At 36.3% G+C, this 26,933-nt stretch overlaps 1 protein-coding gene across 1 annotated transcript; it reads left to right on the forward strand.

The window, feature by feature from the left end:
• The first annotated feature begins 12,326 nt into the window (after positions 1-12,326).
• Positions 12,327-26,314, forward strand: LOC134851965 (coiled-coil domain-containing protein 39-like). The gene is made up of 8 exons (XM_063868240.1): positions 12,327-12,398; positions 16,685-16,835; positions 17,236-17,376; positions 20,310-20,509; positions 20,837-21,411; positions 24,357-24,528; positions 25,327-25,461; positions 26,072-26,314. The coding sequence occupies exons 1-8, from the start codon at positions 12,327-12,329 to the stop codon at positions 26,312-26,314; spliced, it is 1,689 nt and encodes a 562-aa protein (XP_063724310.1).
• Positions 26,315-26,933: the final 619 nt, after the last annotated feature.

The following is a 26,933-nucleotide window of genomic DNA, read 5'->3' on the forward strand; positions in this document are numbered from 1 at the left end:
ACACCACCGATGGGATATCTAATCAAGAGCAAACCAGGTGGCTGTCTTGGAACGTGGATGGAGCAATAAGGGGGTTCGATTTGGCAAGGAACCCTGGCCTGAGTAATAACACTGAGTATGGAGCAGGGGATTCCCACTACCGGCCAGACCATCAGCCAGATCCACGGGCCAGAGCACGAGCAAGACACCATTGATGTCTCGAGCACAGCAGACGGGGGAAGCATATCCGGACGTCGGCATCATGAAGAGAGAGCTTGAGAGGACTCAGCGGGAGAGAAACAAGGCGAACCTCGATCGGGAAGCAAGTGACTAGCGATCCTCTTGAGAAAAACAAAACGAGGAACACCGCCCGACCGTGGTGGGTGGCCCTGGAAACATTGCAGGAATTGGAAGACTGCCTGAAGAAGCTCGACAGTGGAGTGTCACGCAAACGACGCAACTGGGCTACCCAGCAGAAGGCTGGTATCAATAAATAAGAATTGGGGAGCCAGCTGAAGAGAACTTGGCAGAGCTTGTTAAAGGATCACTTTGAAGAAGCGGTGAGAACATCATCATCGGCATCGCCGTTGATGGCAAATCCCTTTATTAGGACCGCAAGACAACTGATGTTTGCGTGGAGCCTGTTGGGAATAGAGTTAGAGACACTAACTTCGTACGACAAGTTGAAGTTGGGAGGCAAGAACCTAGAGGTATATCGAATGCTGATGCAGCATGTTGCTAGGGACAACTCAGGCTTGAGCCTGGCAAGAAGGAAGGATGCTACCTGCTTCTTGAGATTGACAATGTCGATGATGACTGACAGTACCATCCTAGCATGTCACCAGAGAGCAATTGGAAGCAAGACGCTGGAGAGGAGAGTCTCCACAGTAATCTTGAATGTGTACCAGAGTACTGGGATAGAAAAGGAAGATGGTTCTAGGCAATCTCTGGAGAGCCAGAGGAAGTTAGATGAGATACCGAGATTCTACAACAAGAAGTTCGAGGAGAAACACGACGTTCACCGTAACCTGGCTCCTCCAGGAGAGTACTCGAAACCCAACAAGAAAGGAGAGTATCAGTATGTGTCTGGAGTGATGGGAATGGCATACAACCCTTTCCTAGACTTAGAAGCTGGAGGTGCCCACAGAAACTATGAGGTGGCGGAGTTGCTGAAGTTCTGGATAGAGAGGATAATGGAGATAGACCCTGTGGAAAGAGAGAGACCTAGTCTGGGTTTGATTCTCGAGAGAACACCGGAAGTAATAAGTGTGCCACGCTCAAGTAAAAGAGTAGAACTAAGAATGCGTAACGGGAACGGCACGTTGACCACAAATCTGGGAGTGGTGTGGAAGTTGCTCAGGACCTCTTGGTGTCCACATACCCATGCGAGCCTGATCGAGGAATTCACTGAGCGAGTGAGATTGGCGCCGACAGAGGATGAAGATTTAGCGACCTTGAGTATAGTACATAGACTGATCCTGCCTCAGATGAAGGAGTCAAAGGAGATGACGAGCGGAACAGGGTCGGTAAAGAAGATGGAGCCGGGCAGTTGTCTTGACTAGACGTGTGGGAATGGCGAGCACACCTGTGATGGACGATCGTGCATCAGGATACAGTCTTTCCAGAAAAAAGACCTAGTCACCTGGTTTGAAGATATCACCGAAAGGGAGAAAAGTGAGATACAGATAGTGGCTGAGTGTTACGCGAGTACCACTGTGAACCTAGCAACAGCTCTGGGGTTCTTCTCGAGAATGTGTAGTCTCCAGTCACTGGAGAGGCTAGAGTCAGAACACCACTTGGTGACCGCGTTGAGCGTGGAGTCATGGCCCGGAGTGTTGCAGGTGACCCAGAAACACATCAAGAGTTGGAAGGTTGGACTCGAAGCGGAGATGGGATTTCCCATGAGCGAAGCCTATGGACTGCCTCTAAATGCGAAGTCCCTAGTGGGGTCAGTGATGGCCAACCTATGTGGCAGCCACTATCCATTGCACATGGCGATGGTAGAAGTATCCAGCCAGAGGGTATTGATAGACAAAGCCTTCTCAGTGCCCAAATGTGTAAGACTGGCTCGGATGTCACATCATTCACACAAGCTGTTGAGGAAGATCCGAGGAACAGTGCCTAAAGAACAAAGGGACGACTTGAGTGAAATCTGGGGTGAAGAACTTCTAGGCTTAGAGAGCGAAAATACCAGTGACCTCGAGAGACAAAACGTGATGGGGAAGCCCATGGTAAGTGCCCCAAACTTGGAAGAAGTCGACGTGATACACGAGAAGACGATGGAATTTGAGCCTCTCCTAGAAGCCTCGGGGGAACGCAATCTTAGGAGCATCGACCTCACACACGGGGATTGTCCGTGCCACTGTCTGGCGCAGACAGTGTGGTACCCAGACCAAGCCAATCTCTGCCTGATATGGGATGTAGAAGAAATCAGGTCGTTGGGACTACCCGAGCATCAACAAAAAAAGACCATCTTGGTGGTGAGCACAATGCTGGCTCTACGATGGATGGAAGAGAACATAGCACGGTATCGAGAATCGAAGACGCCAACAGCAGAGTCGATTCACGCGATAGATTACAGCAGGAGACTTGAGTTGTTCGAGACAGCATGCAAGGTGTTCGCCATACCAATGGAAGTCAGACACGTGTGGAGCCGCTTGAGATTCTTTCCTTGGTTTCGCGCGACGTTAACATCCTGGTTATATGTAGCGACGAAGGATCACATGAGGAAACATCAAAAGGAGTGGGAAGGGGGCTCGAGGGTGAACTCGGATGAAATCTGGGTTCACAAAAAGAAATTTTAACGAATAAGATATTGTTAGTAATATGCTAGATCTATTATATAAATCAAAATGCTGCATGACAATTTCCTGATTGAATAGGACAAAAGAAATTTTAAATCACCAGCTTAAATAGCGGGAATTCATAAGGTGCAGGTGTGTGCATATTTTGATTGCTGTTTAGCGATAATGTGAAAATTTTATATGGTGGTAAATTTTGGAAGGTAGATAAACTTAAGTCTGCTGCAAACTTCTGTAAATGACCACTGGCACTTTATCTTGAGTGACACTCGGGCTTCTGGGGATTCACTGACAGAGACAGCACGCAATGAGGACATCGATCTTGAGCCCGGGGAGTATGTGCCAGTCGGTCATGTCTGGAAGTTTGACCTTGAGAGACACGAAAATACGTGGTTTTGGAGTGGAATTTTAATTTTCAAAATTTCGAATGGAGCCTGTCATGCTCAGTTTTCTCGTACCAACTGAAAACACAAAGTGAAAAATCAGAACATCCGAATTTACAATTGCGGGAAATTACTCAAGAAAAACAGCGGGAAATTACTCAAGAAAAACAGCGGGAAATTGCTATTCGCAATTTCCAGATATAAAATAGGACACGAGTAGAGCTGTCTTATCCCGAAATAGGAGGAGAGACGATAAATAGAAGAAAGAACGACTATTCGGAACGAACTAGAGTGAACCTTCAATGGAAAGTTGGACAGCTTGAGTGTCCCAATGGTTCATACAAAAACTCAAATTCTAGAGCAAGAACTTACTTCTGTTACCAAAACTGACCAGTATCAAACTTATTTAGTTATATTACCTAATTCTTGAGTTGCTTACCAATTTAATTACTCCCTGTACTCGAGTACATCAACATGTGAGTCCCCAATTTAAATTTCTCGAGTGTGTTTTATGATTGTTATGTTGAGATAAGGCGAGTTTTAGGTTGATCCATCTGAAATGGATCAAAGTTCCACTGTCCAATAAAAAGTAACTTAACGGATTGTTCCGACCCTGTTTTTAACGGCGTTCGCGTATTTTGGGTATGTTGAGACCTAAGTATGGGGACGTTCTTATTTTCTAGAGTGGGGGATATTTTGGTAGTAGCCTTTAAGCTGTAACGGGTTCTAGTCTCATGTCGCAAGCGAACCGAATTGGCTCCGACCGTTCTTGAGGTAGAAAAACACAAGAGATAGTGTCCCTGACTCTTGAGCCAGTGGTTATAGGGCCTATTTTTCTTAAGCCTCATATGTGACCGAAGTAGGCGACTGTTACAGAGATTGAAGAAACTGGCGTGAACAATTCAATGAAGCATGATTGAAAATCAAGAAAATGTCGCAAATCATTTTTTGTGTTTCTCCAAATTGTTATTTGTTCGCGGATTCTCAAAATTCCACATCTCATCTATCACCTTGCGAAAAATTCCACATCTCATCTATCACACTTTTTCAGTATTCATTTGTACGGTTTTGAAAAAAATTCACAAAGTTTTTGCAGTGTCGAGAACAACCGGTTTGAACAAAATTGTGTTTACACGAATAGAATTGGTTTTCTATGTTCTTTTAGCACCGTCTTTAGAATTTTTCCTAAATCATTCTTTGTTCTTACACAAGTAAAATTGGTTTTTAATGTGTTTTTAGCTGCTTCTTAGAACTTTTTCTAAATCAAACCATTTTTCTGCAAGTTCACCTTTTTTTCAGGCCTTCTCATCACAACAAAAATTAACCCAATTTGAGGAAAGTGATTTTTTTTCTATTTTTAGTACAGCAACTGACTATCTTTGTTGGAAATTGCATGCAGATTAATATCCCAAATATGAACAATGTACACAAAACGATGCTAACATCTGGTGGCGCAGGGACACGCTATGAGAGCGAAAGGGATCTAATTATAAATATCCAACGCAGTTTTTTTAGTTGACATCTGCTTTAGTTTTCTTCCGACTCCCTATTAGGGGGTTCCTCAAGTGGAAATGGTCCTGTTAGTTCCTCCGAGTACCCTGCTAGCAGTGACATCTACCAGTCTTCCTCCCAATGGTCAGGAGGGGTGAAGAACTACTACTTGAACCAGGTAATTCAATCTCTCGTCCTAAAAAAGTAACTCCGAGAAGTTTAGTGAAACATAACTTATCGAGTTCGAAAAACATGCCTGCCCAGAATGTGACAACCGTGCGCCGTGTATACAAATTATTCGACCCCTCGTGCTATTTTCGCCAAAATTTTTTTTGTTTTACCTTAAGAGTTATTCAAATTTTACAAAACTAAAAACTATTGCATAACAACTTAGGCTTAACGCTGGCTTATGCGTGCGTTTGTAACTTCAGTTCACTGCCTCGCTATTCCACCGTTTTCTACTAGCTATCAGTTACATGATCATAAAGACTTGGTCTTGATGTTTTGCCACAAACCTCATGAAGAAGCAACCATTCAGAAAAACTGCTCATTTTGCTACCAGTTGCTACTGGCTTCTAAATCTGGCAGATTTTTGAATGCAAACTACTCAAAAAAGTCAATTTTGAAACAATTAAACTGAAAAAAAAAACTTTGACATATAAAAATGAATATAAGTTTTCATTGCTTGATATTTGTAATACTTTTTGAGGTATTTTAAAGGGCAATAAATCTTCCCCCTTAATAGACCAAGTGAACAATCTCAACTCGATAATTAAATGGCAAATTCTAGACGTAAGGCCTGCATGTACTATGCTCAAAACTGATTGGCTGAAAATAAATAGTACTTTAACCGACTGAAAAACAACCTCCCAAATTGATTTATGGGTGAGATTGTTCACTTGGTCCAACTTTGGTTTTAGGTCATGGAAGAACTGGGTTGGGATGAGTTTGTCCAGGCACCTCCTCCCAACTGGGAAAACCTTTACATTGTGGACCAGATGGGCGAAAAGAAGGAACAGATGGAGAAAATGAAAAAAGTATGAAAATGCAGTCTGTTTGCTGGCATATCATGATCACGCGTCGAAATTTTTGTAACTTTACCGGGGGGGGGGGGGGGGGGGCGGTGAGAAATTGGAAATGAGTCCAATGAAAGGCGCTAGAAGTCCAATTGTGAGTAAATATACCGTAGCCGGTCTTAATAAAGTTTTATGAAAAAGAGTATCCTAAAAGTGGGCAAGATCCAAATATTCAGTCTTACAAAGATTGAGCTTTTCTGTTCAAGTAGCACAAAGCTTCCTAGCACAATGATGAAAATAATTTTTTTTCAAATTAGGTCGTTTTACGTCCGCGGTGGAGAGATGATCTAAGCGAAGCATAAAACTTAAGTAACATCCATAGTAATTTGTAATTTTGTGTTAGGTATATTTTACAAAACAAACGAAAAAACAAAAGCAAAGATAAAAACATTTCTTGAACTTTCAGTTTGTTTGTTGCAGACACACTTTAAAAACGATTTTAACAGAGTAACACTTAAGTTTTAGTTTTCTAAGGAGAGTTTATCCTCCTATTAAAAACCTGCCAATTCGCTGGATGTTAGACTGAACATCTTAAATTCAAACGGGCGATTCTCGACATTCCTAAGATTAATCGTAGTGCTTGATTTTGCGCGGAAAGTAAATTGAAATAAAAGCTAAACTCCAACCAAATAAGATGTATGGACTGATCGTGGATACAACTGAAAACACCTGATGTTAGTAGAAAAGACTTAAAAAAGATTTTTTTTTCGATCCGCATCAGCTGGGAATTCAAAAAGACGTTTTTAACAAAATTGGGTCTGGCCTCAAACACAAAAGCCTTAGCGTGCTTCGGATTTTAAATGTGTTTCGCGTAAAACCATAAATTGGGTCATAAAAGCAAGAAAATTGAAAACTTTGCGCTGTTGCATTGTGCATTAGTTTCTTATCAATAAATTTTGTTTAAATAAAAGTTCCGTGGTGACGATTGAATTGCATGATGAAGAAATTCAACCCGGTAAATTGGTTGCGAAAAGATTGTTTTTGGTGTTTCCCTGTGATTGTCGGGGGCGCTGATTTTTCAAATACATTTGCAACAACTTTCAAGGATTTGAGCTCAAAAATTTTTTTCATATCAATCTCGCTCCGAGCACTTCTCAAAGAAGAGCAGAAGAAAATTATTTTTTCTCCAACGAATTTCGAAAACTTCGCGGAAACCTCGTTCGGTCATCAAGTTTGGCATCACAATGCTTCACAAAATTTGTTCACACTGACAACTGATTTCGAAAACAAGACAAATACCAGGAAGCAAATGGTGTTTTACATAACAAACATATATTGAAAAAGTTATACATTTTTGCACGTTTCTCGTGCAAAAGAAATGAAGATACAATGGCAGTTGCGTTCTGCGAAACAGCTTGGTGAATGTTTCAAAGAGTATGTCAGTCTCTTCGATGTTGAATGTAAGTCAGTCTCTTCGATGTGCCTAACTTTTTTTTGGCTCTACACAAATGGTTCCTTGTCTGAGCGCAACAGTTTTACTGTGGAGAAAAAAGTTAAATCAGTATTTTAAGAGCACTATGGAAAACTTTGATCAAATCAATACGTTTTGCAATTAAAAAGAACTAGCGGGCCCACTGTAGCTAAAGCTGTCTAATCCTGAAAAGAGACTGCTGGATAAAGTATGGCTGGCTGAGATGAGTATACCCCTGCATGGATAGATGACAGGATGGTTAGAGGGCTACATTCATAGGTATATGGGTGGTTCACTGAATGGATGGAAGAAAATATCGACGAATTGATAATTGGATGGCTGAATGGGCTTTATGGATGGTTGGATGGATGGATGGATGGATGGATGGTTGGATCGACGGATGGCAATATGAATGGGCAGCTGGTTGCATGATCAATCGATGTCTAGATGATGGCGGTTGAATGGATGGCCGGTTGAGTGGGTGCATGGCAGTATGGAGATAAGTTAAACGGGTGAAGGATCGATTAAGGTATGGATGGCCGCATAAATGAATGAATGAATGGTTGGCTAGATGAATGATTCGGTGGATGGTTGGTTGGGTGTTACATTTGGCTTGAGTGATGATAGTATTGATCGATGCCTGCTTGGATGGATGGATGACATGATGAATGACGGATTCATGGATAGATGGGCTAGATGGATTGAAGACTGGTTGGTTGAACGGTTAGATGGATTGACGGCTGACTACATGAGTTAATGACTGACTGTATAGCTAGATGGCTGGATGTTTGTTTGTTTTGCGGATGTAGGGACGGCTCAGTGGCTTGCTGGACGCAGAGATGGCTGGTTCAATCAAAGGCTAGATCGCTGATGGGTGGCTGGTGAGATGCATGGATGAGTAGATATGTTGAGGAATGGCTAAAAGATTGGGCAGATTTATGACTTGTTGACTTGATGACTGGCTGCTTGGATGAATGCTTGGTTGTATGGATGGTTGGATTGATGAACGTTTTGATGAATGGATGTATCATTGTATGGATGACAAGATTGATGGATAGCTTGACGATTGGATGGTTGAATTGATGGTTGGCTTGAAGGATCGTTGGTAAGATAGAGGGATGAATGGATCGTTACAAAGAAGGATAGCAGTATGTTTTGAGTGCTAATTATTGGATGGCTAAATGGATTGAAAGTTTGTTGAATCTGAGATAACTGATATCATCTTAGCAGTCTTGTTTGTTTTTCTGCTGCAATCCCTAATAATAGTGTAACATCAACTTACTCAAAACCATGGAATTAAGAGTTGCAATTTTATGGAGGTTAATTTTATCTTAATTACTTGAAAACTTTTGAAAAATCATTTAAAACAGCATATCTCGGACTTTAAAGGGTTTTGAGCAATCATATTTGGACACCAGACTTTCATCTTCTTTTTGTACTGTTGTATTCTAAACACACCGCCAAAAGAATGAAAATTTCAGAATGTATGAGTATTATTGAATTTTTTGAATTGAAGAAAAACTGCAGAAGTAAGCTGTATCTCGAAAACCAAAACGATTTGAACAATACTATTTGAAGGTCAATTTTATTTGGTGTTTATCCAGTAAGCAAACCCTGATAAGATAAGGTTGAAAATTTCAGATTTACTTAATTTTTTTTAATCCAAGTTTTTGTAAAAAAAATATTTAAAAAATAATGAAAAGTTTTGTTTTTCGGAAAGCAAGAAAATTTAGATACTTATATTTAAAGACCTATTTTAAACCTGTTTAAACGCTGACCTCACGCCAGCATGGGTTTGCTGATTTCAATATGCGTGAAATGAACGGTGAAACGAAAAACGACCATGAAGTTTTATATAGTTGGATGAGTAAAACCTTTATACTACACTACACTTCACTACACTACACTACACTACACTACACTACACTACACTACACTACACTACTCTACACTTAACTACACTGCTCTGCCCTACTTCTCCCTTTCCATGCTGGCATCCCTGCTTCAGCCTTACTATCGAATCTTCCAATTTACCTAGCATTCAAAAACTGGTAAATCGAAAAAAAATTAAGCTGTGCAAAATACGATATAGCTTAAACGTACAAAATTTATTTCGTTAAGCATGAAAAAGTTAATACTCTTAAACAAGATAAGATACTTGTCACAAGCATTAAAACACAAAGTAGATGAAAGAGTAGGTCTTCTTTTTTGGCCATCTATACACTGGAACCATTTCCTAAAAACAAGAGTTATGAATCAGTCATGATTTGAACGATTTTAATCACTTTCCATTTCTTCACACAGTATCGAGAAAAATCCATTTTAGTTTCTAGCTTTTCATTAATATTTCGAGAGAGCAGGCGTTTTACAATGAAAAGTTTTATTTTTGCGTTGAAACTTTAAACTTTACTCAACAAAATTTGGTTCCCAAAGCAGCTTTTTTAGCTTTTTCTTGACAACGAGAAGTTTTTAAAAAATCTGTCGTTAAGTCTCTCTCATAACACCGCGCACAAAAAAGACATAAACTTTAAAATTTCTTGATTTTGGTCGAGACTTTCTGCTACTTGGTCATCAATCAACAAGGGATCGCAATGCCGCACTAAAAAACACAAGCTGATGCAACAAAACTGCAATACAATATTATTGCTCAAAAGTCCTCAAATGCTACATTTTTTTGATGAACAGCGAAGTTACTGATGATTTTTCGATATAAAGAAATCAACAAAAGCTTTCGTCCAAGTCTGCAAATCGTAATTTTTTCTGGAGACCTCACAGTTCATTATAATGATCTTTAAGTTATTATATAGAAAAACCACCAACCTCTTATACAAAGTATTCAATTTACTTATTAATATCGAAGAAATCTATATCAAGAACTAAGTAGATTTTGACGTTTTGAACGGAAGTTTGAAAAATCGGATAGTTTCATTAATGTAGATTGAAATATGATTATCAAAAGACATACTGGCAAATATTAAACAGCTAGCTGCTGTTAGTAGAAAGCACACCTGTTTTATGATTGATTGACAGGAAATGGAGAGGCTGGAGGGGGAGATGGAGAGAGACGGGGGAGATGTGAAGGAGGTGAAGGAGGCGCTGAGGGAGGAGAGGGAGATGGCGGAAGCAAAGAGGAGTGGGATTGAGAACGAGAAACAGCACAAGGCACTCCTCAACAACCAACTTAGGTTAGAAGAAAGGGTGAAAAGAGGAAAAGGTGTGTTAAGAAATAGCAGATGGGGGTTTGGGGAGATAGGGGTGGACTTAAATATGGAAATGTAGATTTAGTCTGGAAATTTTAAGTCTGTGCTAAAAGTTAATTGAGTTTGAAATTAACTTGGTGTCTCTTTGTAGCGCCTATCGGTCCCTGATCAACGAGCACCTCCGCGACATGCAAGAGAGCGAGTACATCTGTTCCTTCTGGGAACAACTCAGATCCAGGTGAAGTTGTAGAACCCGAGCCAGGAAACGCAAAGGGAGATTTTCAAGTTGTTAAAATCTCAACTACGCCGCTGGAAAATGAAAAATATTTTAACTTCTAACATATATTTGGGTATTTCAGCAAAACTTTTGCAAATGCTGTTTCACCCTCGCTTAAAAAGTACACTTATTTGGCTAGTGTGCCTGCCAAGCTTAATGAGCCGAAATATTCTATTTCCAACTTTCTTGCAAACTATTAATGACAGTAGTTACCTTCCCGTTGATCTTTTTTTTAAAAATGTAGGACTATATTTTTGGGATGATTTTTTGGTTGTACAACTGGATCCCAATATGATAGAGTGGCAGATAAGTCCGAAGATGCGCAGCAGACGACTGAAGACGTGATGGCGGACATGGAGACCTACTCTGACAGGATTCTCCTCATCGACCAGATGAAGTGCACTGTCAACAAATACTTCAAGGTGCCAATCAAGCACCAAATTGCCTAAAAGATATCGAATTTTAACCAATTTTTACCCAAATGTTTTATATTTTTTTCTATAAATACGGTTCATGAAAAGTCTGCAAGTGTTCACAACCAGAGTTGTTAGACAATTTTTACGAAGGGATTTTCTCGGGAAAACGTTCAACTAGGACTTTCGGTATTTTGTCCATAGTTTGTTCACATCGCGGTTTTTCTCTAGATGGACGAGGCGAAACTGGGCAAAAAAGAGCGTGAGATTGCCTCTCTGGAACAGGTTCTTCTGGATCTCAGGGGTAAAATGGAGGAAGAGAGGGCGAAGACCAGCGAACTGCATGCTGGTTTGGATGTGGAGGCCGAGAATTTTCAGGTAAGTTTTAAAGTTTGTTATGAGCTATAGCTTTAGATCCCTAAAAGATAGAGTAAAACTTTTAAACGCTTTACTCCCTAATAAATTGTTTTAATATTGCTAAGGAAGAAATGGGCACCACAATTTGTGATGTTTAAAGTAATTGCTAACATCCAATTTTCCTTAATTTTTTTTATTTTTCCTTCTAATTGCATTTGAATCTGATTTTTATTTTAATCACTATTTGACCTTGACCTGTTTGACCTCTATTTGAGCTCTGTTTGTGACTGTTTGTTTAGAAACTGATAGATGAGCGGAGGGAGATTGTGGAGCAGTGGAGTGGAGTGATTGACAAGCAGAAGAGGAGAGACAGAGAGATAGGGGAGTTGAGGAAGGCATTGGACCAGATCTTGAACGAGGTATGACTGCAATAACCCTGACCTCATTTAATTAACCTCTCAAATCGCAATGCGGGATGAACCAACTTTTCTTACTAAGATACTTCAAATTATTCATCTGCTTGTAAGTATTCCAACTGGCAGTAAAACGGTAACACGGCATTCGAATAGTTTTTTTTGCAAACTAATAAAAATACCAAGCTTTAAATATAACAAAAAACAACTTAAATCTAGCAAAACTCGCCAGCAAAACCTACAATGTACGATAATGTTTAGCGCAATTTTCTGCAGCGACCGAGCAAAATTTTAGGGCATTGGTACAAAGTATTTAAAAAAAAGTAAATATCGATTAGAATAGTTTTAGAGTTTCTAATTAGAAAAAAAAACAATTAGGCAGACGATAGAGAAGACTACTGCCAGCAGCAAGCTACCTTCAGCGGCCACATGACAGACACGAATGAAGAGAAGATGAGGGAAATAGACTCCAAGGAGAGGGAGAAGGGGACTCTGCTGGAGGAGAAGAGAGGGGTGGAGGGGGAGATGGACGAGTTACTGAGGCAGAGTCTAGTCATGCAGAGGGCGGTCACTAGTACAGCCAACAGTCTGCAGAAGGTCACTATTTTAACGCACTATTTATCCACGTAAAAAGACTATGAGTTAAGAGATCAACAAACGAACAGTTCGGCTTTTAACCGAGAACCCTTGCATAGGGTTTATGTGATTTTTTTAAAAAAATTCCGGCTGAGTTTTATTAGTGTAGGTTAATGTTGAGCAAACATCATCAATACCGTATCAATAACTGAATAGCTGCAAGATAATGATGGTGCATTTTGGGCCAAACTCAATGTAAAACACAAGTAGATTCCCTGCCTGTGATTCCCACCATAAAAGGCAATGTGTAATTATACAAACACGTACATGAGTTATCTAGAAAAATACTAATCATACTTCTTACATGAGAAAAACTTTCAAAACACGATAGAAATCGATAACAAAAAATTGTTTGCGTTAAACTTCTTTTGTCGAAAGCATAGAAGTTCGTCATATCATATTGGTAATAATTATTGAAACAATGTCTAAATGTCTCCATATTTTTATGAGGAAGGATGAAATAAGTAACACTCATCTAAAACTTGCTATCATGCCCTCACTGAAATTTTTTTGTAGTTTGTTATAAACACGGCAAAAGATGATCACATACAAAACCATATCGATCTCGCATTATTTTGAGGTGCGATCTGTTAATGGTTTTCTGCTTCTATTTAAACTGTACTTTCGGAAATGCTGCCAAACGTACCCAAGCCTAATCAACTATGCAAAAAAAACTGGCTAGCTTTAGAATAATATTTAGCATAAAAATCTTCAAAACAAGAAACTTCTCAAAATTATAAAAGTCTTCGAGCAAATAAAGCGAGCGAGTAAGCCTTTTAAAAATATAGTTAAAACAGTATAAAATTTAGTTTTATTTTAGGAAAAATATTTTGAGGGAGCTTCATTTAGCGTTTTTTCGGCTATACTATAAAAATTCTGCAACAAAAAATACAAAAACTTCAGAAATTTTATTGGAATATCTTATTTATGATTTTTTGTGCTTGTCAGTTTTTTTTTGAAGAAAAAACTGTACTGATTATTACTAACATCAACATCACACCGTTCACGAAAAAACACAAAGTTGAAAGAAATGGAAAATGCTGAACATTGTTTGAGTCGAAACTTTATGATTGCATTTTTTGTTGCTCGTCTGAGATTAATCCATGCTGTGAGAGTAGATTATTGTTCAGACCATTAAAAAAGAAAAAAGAGTTTTTATTTGGATACGTTGTAATTTTTTTTGTTTTTTGTTCTTTTTTGTGTTTTCTAAGCAAAAACAGGTACCGCAAGTTTTAATTGGCATATATAAAACGATATATCATGATAAAGCCATTATTCCGATTCGAACGACATAGAAATTCAAAAAATTGTCCCATTCAGGACAAAAACCGATTTGAAATTTTTGAGTTTTAGTCATAATTCGAGTGACAAAAGCGATCGATTAGCGGTAGCCAGTTAGAATTTTTAAAAAAAACTTGATTTTTTAGGCAAAAGTTAGTTGACAAAAAATTTAAAACTATTGTGCGAAAAAAAAGATTCAAAAGGTATTAAGAAGTTTTTGAATTTTTTTTATTGTTTGTAAATCATTTTTCAAAGACAACTATTGTGAATTATATCTAGTTTACAAATTTTTCACACGATTGTATTGTTATTTCATCACACCACTCACGAGAGACATCACTAAAATGAGAAAATAAAAACAAAATTTTTAAAGTTTTTTTTTGGTGAATATGGCCGGATAATTCTTTGCTACTTCACTAGCAACCGGTTATTTTTGGTATTAAATGAAAAAAATAAAAGTATCATAGTAAAGTTGATTTTTATCACAACAATCACTATAAATAAGAAACTCTTAGAAAATCCAAATAATTTCAATTTGACTTTTTTTACTGTGTTCCCCTAAACACATTTTCAAATTAATCATGTATGTTTTTATAAAACATACGGATAGTTTTTGGGTATCTGAGAACTCATCGCGATATAATGGCTAGTCAATATTCTGTACTACATTCAACCTATTCCGAATTGAAAGGATAGTTTACAAAACATTGAGCGAACATCATACACTTTAAAAACTTTTTTTTGATCAAACGGGTCCAATTGTTTTTCAATTTCGATTTTGTCTACGTTCAAGGAAGGTATCTAGAAAAAAATTTTAGTCCAAATCTGTGCTTTGTTGTGAACGAAAAATTATTGCGGAAAATCAAAACCAACTGTATAAGCGATCTGAGTTTCACAAACACAGAAACATTTTTAATTCGAATTTTTTGACGCAAAATTACAAATTGGTTCACAGCGGGGAAAATGTGATCAATTTAGAAAACATAATCAAACTATTTCAGACGTGTTCTAGCCCAAAAAAAACGAGGAAAAATCAAAGCAGCTCAGTATTAAAAAAGAGGGAGGCTAGAATTTTTACGCAAGAGTGTCAAATTTTAATTTTAGCTTTGAAAGTTGAAGCCCTTCAGACGTTCTTTGTTTTGAGTGAGAACATAGAAAAGAGTTATTTTAGTGTCGAGAAAAATTAAATGTAATTTTAATCTTTTTGTGATTAAGATTGAATAATTGGTTAAAAATTTAGTCAGTATTTTCAGTATCCAACACAAACTGAGCTCCCATGGATTTTAATAGACTATAATGGATTTCCGAGACAAAAATAAATCATTATAATGCATTAAAGACGAAAAATTCAGACCACGAAATTGATTATAATATCAAAAAAATACTAATCCATTTCGCAGGAAATTCTATGCCATGTCTTTTACAGTTTAACAAGCAAAAAGGGTAGAATGTCAAAAAAAGTTTGACAAAGCTCATTTTTATGTTTACTCCCCCTCTCTCCGTTTACCAGCCCGAATTCACTTCCTCCCACCTGTTAAACAAACTCAATGACACCCCCTTCGTTTAAATCTTCCTAAGTTTTTAACCACCCCCACACACGTTTTCTAATCGGGGGGAATGAGATAAATTAGGGGTATGGGGTAAACTGGGGTGGTAATAAAAATGGAGTTTAAAAGTTAAACCATTAGTTAATCCATGAGTTAATGGGTAAGCATGAGTTCAACCATGGGAGCCTTAACCCCATCCCTACCCGTGCAGCCATTAATCATTCTACCTGAACGTGAGGGGAGTGGTTGGGCGAGTGACCGTTTTAACAAAAGAAAATAAAATAAAAAAGATATGCCGCCAAAAATTGAGAACTGAAAAAACTGAAACTTATAATTATATAAAATCTTATTTTATCAATAACCTCTCAAATATCCATTGTAATGATTATATTCCATTATACTGGATTATATTGACTTAAAGAAAAACTGGAAAATAATCCACTTTTAATGAATAAGAGTTGATAACTTTGTAATTCTATCGATACTGAATAGTAAATGATGTTATAACCGATTATGATCAATAATATAACAGATTATGGGGAATCCAGAATAATCGTTGATTTTCAATGAACTTCGGCTCTTATTTTTGAGTTTTGGCTGTTCTAAATTTATTATTTTTACCATTTTTGAAAACCTATTGAATTTTTTTTTCAAATCGTTTGCCTTCAAATTGATTTGCAGAGGTAACTGAAATGGGATTTTGCGAGGTTTTTTATTTGGTTACTAATCATTCAAATTCATCTATTTTAACTCGATGGCTTGATAAATGTCATTTTTTGACTTCGAAGAAAACCTACATTTTAAGTTCAGATAACGGAAATAATAAATTACTATTATGTCAAACAACAGTTTTGGAATTAAATAAATTATGACACCAATAAAAAATCTCTTCTTGGAATAAGCGTCCAGTATTTATTTTTTTAAATTATACTTTCAAAACCAATGCCTTTTTGAAACTAATTTACTTGTTTTCAAAAATTGATAGAAGACCTATCAAACTTTTGAGTTTCATGCGCTACTCATGCATTATGGATGTTTATCTCATGTTTGGGAAAACGTATTCCAGCAGGCTTCGAATAAAATCGATAAAATCCTACTAGCAGCTGGCAGAAGCTGGAATGTACAGAACTACTAAAATAGCAAAATTGTGTTAAAAACATTGATCTGTTTAGATCCGAAGTAACCACGAAAAACAAATTTTCAAACTGAAGTTACATTTGAAAAAACTCATTCTTGAAGTACCAAAGCGTTATTTTAACAATTCACAACCAATTTTAGATTTGAAAAAGATTTTTCCAGTTCTGAATTATAGTTTTTTTATACTAGTTACGGAAGTTAATTTTGTAGCAAACAACTTGACAAGTTTCAACTTGCTGCCATCACTTTTGAACCCAAATCACAAAAAATCTGTTTTTCAAGACCCGAGAGAATATCCGATGTCTGAAAGAAGAGTATCAGAGGTATAAAGAGTGGGAGAGAAATCTGATTGCCCAAAAAGAGATGCGCAAGTTGGAGTTGGATAAAGCCAAAAGGGGAGAGTTCAATGCTGAAGATAAGCTTGCGAAGATAGGTTAGCATTATAATGATTTATTTTATCATAAATTAATGATTTGTAACCCAGTTAAACTAGTGAACCCTAACTTTACGCTATTTTGACTGGGAAAACTTGAGCCCGTTTTGATTGCTCTCTTGTAAGTTTTTTAACTACGAAAAGGTTTTGTCGCAAGGATATTTTGTTTAATTAATGACAAATTGTTGACAAAATCTTTTTAGGTGAACGAATCTGAACGAAGTTAATCAAACCTATAATAAACCTATAAATGCTTACTCAACCTATAATGAACCAATTTTTATCTAATTTGAGCATGTAGAAAAACGTTCCAAAGTTAAACTAAAAAAACTTTTGGCCGCTTAAGTTGCTCTAAGTTAACAATTTTGCGGCAATTAGGCATTTCTGAATTATATTGCAGACTTGGAACACGTGGAATGTGAGAAGTTGATTGAGAGACAGAGGAAGTTGTTGGAGGACAAGAGTAGCGAGAAGTACTCGTTGCAGAACAAACTGAAACAGATGCACGACAGGGAGAGACGAATGCACAACGAAATAGAAGGCACGGGCTATTCTTACTATTTTGAGAGAAAATATCACAAGCACAGGGGCGGATTTGGGAGGGGGCGGGAAGGGCGGACGCTCCATTCTCAGGAATTCGCTCCCCTGCCGACCCAAAGGGTCCCCCCTGTACTATTTTGACATATTCTCTTTTGGTGACGGACTTTAAAAATTTTCTAAAGGCGCCTTTGGCGCCAATATAAACCAATTTTGAGGTGGGAGCAAATATATACTAATTTTTTAAAAAACTGCCTAAAAACGCCTTTTTTGGCCTGTTTTGCCTGCGGCACAAAATTTTTAGCCAAAACAGATTTCCTGTAGTGCCTTGAGAGAGCTCGGAAAATCAATTTTTGAAAATCCGCCCACCCCCTTCGAGAAAAACCTAAATTCGCCCCTTCACAAGCAGGAAAGCTTCATGAGAACCAATCGGAAAAATAAGCTTCTCAGTGAAGAGCTGAACAGCTTGTATGTTGGTCCTTTTCCTGGAAAAAAATTGTCCTATATAAAAAACTAGAACACTGTTATGTGTTCATGCATCAGGGCGGCAAAAGTTCTACTCCCATTCTAGAACTGCATCCACAACTTTTTTTCATGATTGGGCATTTTTTTATGATTCTTCGGAATCTCATAAATTAACATACACCTCTAGTTCTAATTAAAGAGTTTTAATAATAATAATAATAATAATAAATTGTTTTCAAGCTCAAAAATTAGTAGATTAGTATGAGATACTGGTAATAACTATATCATCTCGTGAAGACTCAGAGAAGGGAACGCCTTTAGACCAACTGGTCTGTTTTCAAACGTCTCTGTGCGGAAACATTCTCAGTTTATTTAAAGCTGAATTTTTTTTAGATATATATATATATATATATATATATATATATATATATATATATATATATATATATATTTATATACACATATATTTATATAAATAATTATATATTTACATTAAAAAAACTTTACATGTGAAAATATAAAATTATAAAATACATATGTTGATATATATAAAACTACACTGTTGATGAACAGAACAGTCTTTGAAGCTGAGAAAAACGAAGGAAACGAAAATTTTTTAAATCAAAAACAACCACCAAAGCATGAATATGAGAATCTTCACCTCAATTGGATATAAAATTTGCCATATCGTGATTTTTCATTATGAAATTGTCCAAAAATTTGTGATATGTTTTGTTAATTTCTGTGGTTGAGGCTTCAAATATTGTTTCTTTGAAATCAACCTGATTTCGGTGTGAGGCATTGAACATTGTCTTATTTCGGATGATTATTAACTTTTTAGTTTTTTTGTGAGCGCTTATGGTAATATGTCTAGCAGTAAGGCTTTTATTGCTAACCTTGCTGAGATCTTCAGACAAAATTACGTTGCTGAATATTTCCACATTGTTTTCATTTCTAATTAATTTTTTTAACATTTTAAATAGTTCATAGAGATGTATATCAGTAGCACTGTAACGATGATAATTTCCAGTTGAACGCTTTAGTGTCTCTAACTTTTTTTGTGAAAAATTATTCGGCACAGTCTTCTAAGAGTCTGATTAAGATAATTGATTCTAGTAATATTCGTTATGCTATAAAATACTACGCCGTATCGAATAACAGGTTGAACATAGGTTTTTTAAGCTTCTATCATTTGTGATAAGGCTTAAGTCTTGCGCAGCTGATAAAATGTGCCGCAGAATGTGTTCAATTTTTTCTTAAGAGTTTCTGTGTGACCGTTAAAACTGAGATCAGGTTCTATGGTAATACCTAATTACTTGAATTTGTTATTTTTTTTTTCAATTGCCATTTGATTCATTTGAAACTCAAAATTTATATTACGTCTGCTTTTATTGAATGCTATAGTTTTTTTCAGTGTTCAGAGTAGGTGTATGGCTCTTAAGCCACCGACTAGTCTCGTCTAAGACTTTTAGATGCTCTTTTCGATCGAAATTTTTTGAAGCTGTAGTTAAAATTGCAGTAACGTCGGCATACAAATCTGTTTTTGTATCTTTTGTTCAGGATCTAGATCATTTACAAAAATAATGAAAAGGAGTGGACATAGCTTAGACTCTTGTTGGACACCAAAAATTACCTTTTTTCTTTTGAAGTGTTTTTATTAACTTGGGTGTACTGTTTCCTGTTTTGTAGATTTAGTTTCATTACATCAAACACTCGATCACCTAAGCCATAGGAAAAAAAAGTTTTAGTTAATAACTCGTAATATACTGTGTCAAAACCTTTTTTAGATCCGAAAATGTACATTGCGCGATAGTATTTCCTTTCTCTCAGTCGGCTTTTTTAGTTCAGTCATTGACACCACTGCGTCTATGATACTTCTTTTTGCTCTTCATCCCAATTGATTTTTCTTTAAAAATATTGATTTTGCAGGAAGCTCATAATTCAGTTTAAAATAGCTTTTTCTGGAAGTTATACAAGTGGAAGCAATGAAATAGGTCTGTAATTTTGTGGCTGGGAATGACATCTTTCACTGTAAAAAGGAATGAATTTTGCTAATTTAAAGTATTTTGGAAGGTATTTTTCATCGAATTTTTTTTTAAACAACTCAGTAAATATATGTTGATGAAACAACTCAGTAAAAACAAGTTTCCTAATGTCGGAACAATAGATGGCATTAGTTTTTTTCAAATAAAAAAAGTCTCGAAGCTGTCTGGACTATATTTAGGTTTCAAATCAGTAAGCAATTTTTCAACCTCTTTTGCTTTAATCGGCAGCAGGACCATTGATTTTATGTTTTTGTTTCATTGTAACTTGATTTCTCTTGTTTCCCATTTTCTTAGCAAGTTTTCCACCTATTGTTGAGAAAAAATCAATTAAAATGTTCACTTTTTCGAACCGAAATATAGAAGTCAGAGTAAAATTTATAGGAAAACTTTGAACAGAAAAGCTAAAAAAAAGTTTCCTAAACTTCAGGACTATCCAAAATCCTGACTGGCGTGGAGAGGAGGAACGACAAACATGACGTGGAACTGCTGCACCTGTTGGACAGGATGGTGGTGCTGGAGTACACAGTGCAGAAGATGCAGGTGGCAGTGCAGCAGATGAGTGTGAACAGAGAGGACGAAGTGGAGGATGACTCACTCAAGAAGAAGATGAAGCAGCTCAGGGCTAATGTATGTGTCACAAGTATCAACAGATCATTGATCGATGATATGTGAAACAATTTTTTCATCGATTGTTCATTGCTCCACAAATTTTTCAGCCATATACTCCTCATAAAAAACTATGATCTTGGGAAGATCTTCCATGTTCGAAGCACTCGGTTTATTCTTATAGATTTATATATACTTTTGCTATTTTTGTGTTTTGAAACTCTAAATGACTAAATGAATTTTGACCACCTAAAAGCCCCATCTTTGGAATTTTTGTGTTAATACTTGGAGAACTTAGAAAAGAAGCACTTGGAAAAATTATTTTGAAACAACTTTTTATGCTTATAGCTCGAGAAACTGAACCAGACAGTTCGAAGATACGAGAAGGAAGTCGGCAGCCAACGCACTGAGATTAAGCTAGTTCGGCAGGAATACGAGAAAAGCCGAGAGCTCGAAGAGTCGCTAACTGCCGACCGAGAACATGAGCACTTTTATATTGAAAACGCAGTTCGTATTTTGGGACTGAAGAAAAAACAAAAAGAAGAAGCTTTGAAAGATTTCTGTGTGCATAAAATGAAAGTAATGGCTCTAGAAAAAAGTGAAAAAACGACTGCAGAAAAACTACACGATCGTGAAGATAAGTTAGACTTTATGGAATCAACGCGAGATGAAATGAAGCTTTTAATGAAGTTGACAGCAGAGCAAAACGCGTACGAAGTTCGACTGCTGCGAGAGGCCAACTCGCAAATAAACCACGAATTAGGGCAAAAGCAAGTTCAACTCGAACAAAGGAGAAAATTTTACGAGACGCTTTTGGCTCGGACGCCCAATAAGGCGTCCCAAGAAATGGCACTTTCGGAGTTTGTTCAGGAGCGTGAAAACTTGAAAAATCAAGGGGACAAGTTGGATAAAGACGTGAAAAAGTGAGTGAATCACGATTTAAGGAATAATCGATTTTCTTTGTTTGTTTTTTCAAACTTTTTTAAAATGAATGCTCTGAAAATCTTTTGCGACCCTCCGATGACATTTTTTATACGTCTTAAAAAAGTTACAAATTTCTTTAACATACAAATTTCATAAACGGTGTGCTTGCAGAGGTGTCTTTTTGACCAGACGGTTGTTCAAAACTTACGCAATCTTTTTACCTTTTCTAAGTAAACCATTAGGTTTTTGCTTTCCACTTGCTTCTAAGATAGCTGAGAGAACTTAATTACCTAATGCTTTTTGGAGTATTGGATAAGGTGAATTAAAACTGGTGTTCAGGATAAAAATGATTTTTGGACGCTCTTCTTCAAAATTGCTGGTCAATGAAAATGAGCAGTGAAAACTTGTCTGAGAAGCAAAACTAATATGGCCAAATAATATGAAACCGGATAGTTTGTTTTAAATTTTGCGGAACTACACTGAAAGGGCGATGATAGAATACTTCATTTCAAGACACCTTGAACGACTTCTTTGTATCGCTGCATTTGCTTGGAGAAAACCAACTCGATTAAAAGATGTTTTTTGTTTCGTGGTCGTAACAAGGGCTACTTTTGCGTTGAAAAACATTTTCTAGTAAAAACCATTCTCAAAAGCTTGGAAATTATACATTCTAAAGCTGTGATGTAGCTCCGAATATCGATTTGGTCTGTTTTCAAATGTTATATTCGCCTCTGAGTTAACCACGCCTAATCGAATATGGAAGTTAATTTGTTTGATTCAATTAGCGAAAATTTTGTTAGCTCCTCTTATGCCTTTCAAAAACTCTTGTTTGACATAACAGATAAAAATAAACAGAAAAACTATGACATTTGGTTTTTCTGTTTTTCCGAGACGCTTTAGAAAGGTTTTGAATTTTCACCAAAGCACACTGTCTTTTTTCTTCAAATTTGCATCAATATAAAAATCATTTTCTGCTTTGAATACCTGCTTATTTCATTAGCTTCTAAATGTCTCAGTACTCCTGGTTTCCAAGCTTATCACCCCGAGTTTTTAACCATATTTTTTAACCTTCTCTTATATGACCCCAAAATTAGAAAACCCAACTACAGTTAATTCGTTTTTAATACCAATTGTTAGAACCAAATTGAAACTTACTTTGAAAAGAATCGGAACAATAGCGTCGGTAAAAATCAAAGCTTTAAAAGCAAAAACTTTGCAAAACAAAACGAAACGCTGCTAAATGCGGTTTAGACTTGAATAGAAGAGACCTTGCCAGTACTCTAGACTTTGATATGAACATGAAAGCAAATCCGTCGGGAACGATTCAAATTAATCACCAAAAATGATACGATTTTCCAAAAATTGAATATGATCTTGAAAAAAGTAATGCTATAGATAAATTGATTGGCTGAATTCAAACGAACCAATGGAAAGCAACTAGTTGTGACCAAAAATTTGATCTAGTCTAAAATTTAATCGAATGTCGATCATTTTAAAACAAAAGTTACCTAATGTTTGTCAATTTTGTTCAAATTGAGGCATACAACACTTTGTCTTAATGGTTTGCCAGCCCCTAGTCTAGTTGAGTTTGTCAAATTTGTCGAATTTTTTTGAATTGTCAGCATATAACGCCTTGTTTTAAGGGTTTGCCAGCCCCTAGTACCAACCTAGCGTCCCACCAGAAAAAAGGAACGTTTTGGGATGTTTCTCGAAATTAATTTAAAAAAAAATTAAAGATCATATTAACAAATCTTCAGCTGAAGTTCACCATTGCTCAAAAAAAATTGCATATCTTTTTTTTCTTCAAAAACATGAATAATATTTCGCATTGTTTTTTTAGTCGCCAAAATTTTTTCTTTTTGCAAACTTTTGCCCGCTCGGTGATTTATAGAAACTACAATTTTAAAGGTTTTGCTAAATAGTACTCCTGGCATGACACCACTATAATTTAATTGCTTTTGGAAGATAGAGTAAATTGGAAGGACGCTTCATGTATTATATATATCCAAAAACGGTATCACAATGGCTGAAGTGTCAAGCAGTATGATTTTATGTAAAATTTTTAAAAGATTTTTGATGCCTCCAGTTAAAACAATGTAGGTTATCTCTGTTTCACACACTTGAATGAGGGATTATTTATTTAGCTAATCGAAATTCAATTATTTTTGAGATGCTAGATGCATCATCTGAATTAAGAATGGATTCTCAGGCCTCAGTTAGTACACTTAATTAGAATACTGTTATAATAGAAGGAGGACTTAATTTGAAACAAATTATTGGTTTTAAAAAGAGTTTGATTGTGTGGGGCTATCTTGTTACTGGGTTATAAAGTAGGTGTATAAACATAGGTGGTTAAATAACGTGGGGTTAAAAAGTGGAAAACCATACTGCTCATGGTCTTTGGAAGTTTCAAATTCAAGGAACTTTTGGCCATTTTTTCAACATTTTCTTTTTGAGCGTCCCTGCTCAATCTGAGATTAAGGTCTCAATCAAAACACCCTTTGTAGGCATTTTTGCCGCATGAGCGGCTATTACTTTTTTATGGCAGGGAAATCATTTTAACAATGAGAAAAACCCAATTTTTGACTTTTTAAAAACTACGCATCAATACGAAACCATCTTAAAAGTTATCAAAACTGGACTTCCAGCTTCAGCTGGACCACCAGTGTTTTGAAGATTGCGCCGAGTAGCACTTTCGGGTAATTTTTTAAAAGTGTTGCGGGTAATTTTTTGTAAAATCTGTATTATAGTAAAATCTTATTGTTGTAAAATCAATCCAGGAATCACGTCAAATTTCTAGGCAAGTCTCGCTGCATCGTGCAAACATTTTAGTATGGCGGGCAGAAGTTGTAACCTAGCCACACCACGCATATTCATTTTGAAGAACGCTAGATCTTTTCCAGTAAATTTTGCAACTTTCACCATCATTTTGGGTTAATTTAAGAGCAGAGAAAGAACTAGAGGCTTTGTTCAACACACTTAAGATCTTGGATCTTGAAAACTCAGCTTTGAAAGCAAAGTATGAAGGGAAAACAAAAGCGAAAAGCAAAGAGACAGCAGCCCATGAAGAGACCATGTTGGAGCTGAAACAAAAGCTGACGTCACTCAAAAAAGAAGTACACAAATTCTAGAATTTTATTTTCTCTTTAACTTTTCTGTCTTATTCGCCTGACATTAAATATCAAAAAAGTCTGTTTTGAGTTTTCCGCTTTACATCAAGGATGGCCGGTTTTTGTGCAAATATCACAAAATGTTCCACAAAATGATTTTTTTTTTCAAATTACTGTCGTCATTTTCTGCAAGATGTGATAAAAGCATGTGAATAAAAAACTACCTTTTAAGCATATTCGACAGTCATAGTAAATAGGTAAATTGGACAACAGTTTTTCTGGAAAAGTTTTTGAAAAACAAAAAAAAATTGTTATAAAAATTTAGATTTTTTTTTGAAATTTTTAAGTTTTTGATTCTCGAGTTATTGATGAAAAAAAATCCAAATTAAAATTTTAATTAACTAAATAAAACAGGAAAAAAACAGAAAAAACTAAAACACCCGAAGCAAAGTTCCTACCCAGTTTTCAAATGGTCGGAACAAAAAACCTATTCAATTCCTTTTTTTTTTGTAGAGCAATGTTACTATTTTTTCATGAGAAAAGCTCCTGTCTTAGATCTTTCTAATGTTAAAAATCACTATCTTACATTTTTCTTATAAGAAAAGTTCCCATCTTGAGTCTAATTTTGTTATAGAAAATTTAAGATTCTCAACAAAAGTTCTAAGATGTGACTTTTGGTCATCCTGGGCTAGCATTGATTTTTTAAAGAGTTATCTTTAAAAAATTTGAAAGAGTTATCCGATGATTTGCAGTAAAAAAACTTCCAGGAAAGAAACTAGTTCGAGAATCACATGAAAACTTCAGGTGTCTTATAAGAGAAACCAAGTGGCTGAGTTGAATGAAGAGAGAGGGGTCTGCACCGAGCGACTGCAGAAGATGGACAAACAGATAGAGGAGCAGCAGGAATACCTGACCGAAAAGACACTGGTCCTTTCTAAGGTCAGATATATTTAAAAAGGAACTTCCTTCTAATCAAATAGAAAATTAATACAGAATGAAAAACTGCAGAAAGAAAAATAACAGTATAAACGCAAGGTGAATAAGACAAGTAGAAAAACTACAGAATAAAGAGTAATTTCTTTTCCTCTAAGTGAAAGAGATGAAAGCTTACTCAGATATCTTAACTTTCAATTCAGTTATAATTAGTAATAACATTTGATCAAGTATAGTTTCAAGTTACTCTGAAAAAAAAACGTCACCATTAGATAAAACGTTGGTTTTATTTAGCAATAATGTACTCACATGTCACATATTAAAAATGACAAGGTCGGAGATGGCTTTAATTATTCCCCCTACGGTACCCAGAGTTTTCCAGAACTGATTCAACATTCAAGCATGTGCTAATGTGTTACCTGGTAAGGATCCCCCCCCCCCCCCCCCACCTGTTTTGCAATAGGGAGGGGGATAACTAAAAACAACCAAGTTTTTCATCCTCTGGTAAAAGTTTTTTAGATTAATATTTGGTTGGTCTCAATTTGTACATGCTTTCATTGTACATGCTGTCAGCTTGGTTTGTAGGCAATTTATCTGACCTGAATTTATCTAATAGGCCAAAACCGAACAAAAGACTATCAACGAGAAGCTAAACCGAGCCAGGGCTGCTGTCCAGAGAAGCGTGAAGGGACTAGATCCAGGATCCTCTGGCTACCGAGACATTAACTTAAGACACGGGAGAACAAGATTGCAGTCGATAGTTGGAGAAGTGATGGATGCTTTGAAAGAACACCCACAAGAACTAGGGCTGATGAAAGATTATTTGAAAGAAGAGAAAATTGCGATTCCCAATAACTAAATTAAGTCAGAATATATAAAACTGCTCAACAAAATCACTAAAAGCGTTAGACATAAAACTTTGATTAATTGTTGATGTTCAATATCCAGAATGCAAGTTTTTAATTCGATGTCATTAGAATCGGTAAACTTATTTCTAATTTTGTGCTTTTTTCATCACGCACTTCACTTAAACATCGATTTTATGGTCTAACGATGGGCTTTGCAAGGTTAAGTATGAAGACAGATTATGCTTGTCATGGCCTAATTAGTCCGCATGCCATTTGTAAAAATCGAAAATATGAACAAAAAATTTAAATATTCGCAGGCAGGGTAGAAGTCAAAAAAGAGCCTAATTTTGTCACTTTGAACTTATTTGAAGGTGCGTTGTTTTTATTTAATTTTAAAAATTGTTGCGACAATTTTCTTTAAAAAAAATGAAAAAGGAGTATCAGAAAAATGATCGGAGTTGATAATTTGCTGTTAGTCCTGTGTTAGCTACTTAAAAAAAGTAAAGAATAAAAAAGACTGCTCGTAGCAGATTGAAGCCCTTAAAACTCTGACTGTACGGTATCTCAACTAATTTTCTTTTCAAATTTGTTAAAATTTCAAAAATGTAAACATCTATTGGCATACTTTTT

The sequence above is a fragment of the Symsagittifera roscoffensis genome, chromosome 7 (assembly GCF_963678635.1).
Source record: "Symsagittifera roscoffensis chromosome 7, txSymRosc1.1, whole genome shotgun sequence".
NCBI classification, from domain to species: Eukaryota; Metazoa; Xenacoelomorpha; order Acoela; family Convolutidae; genus Symsagittifera; species Symsagittifera roscoffensis.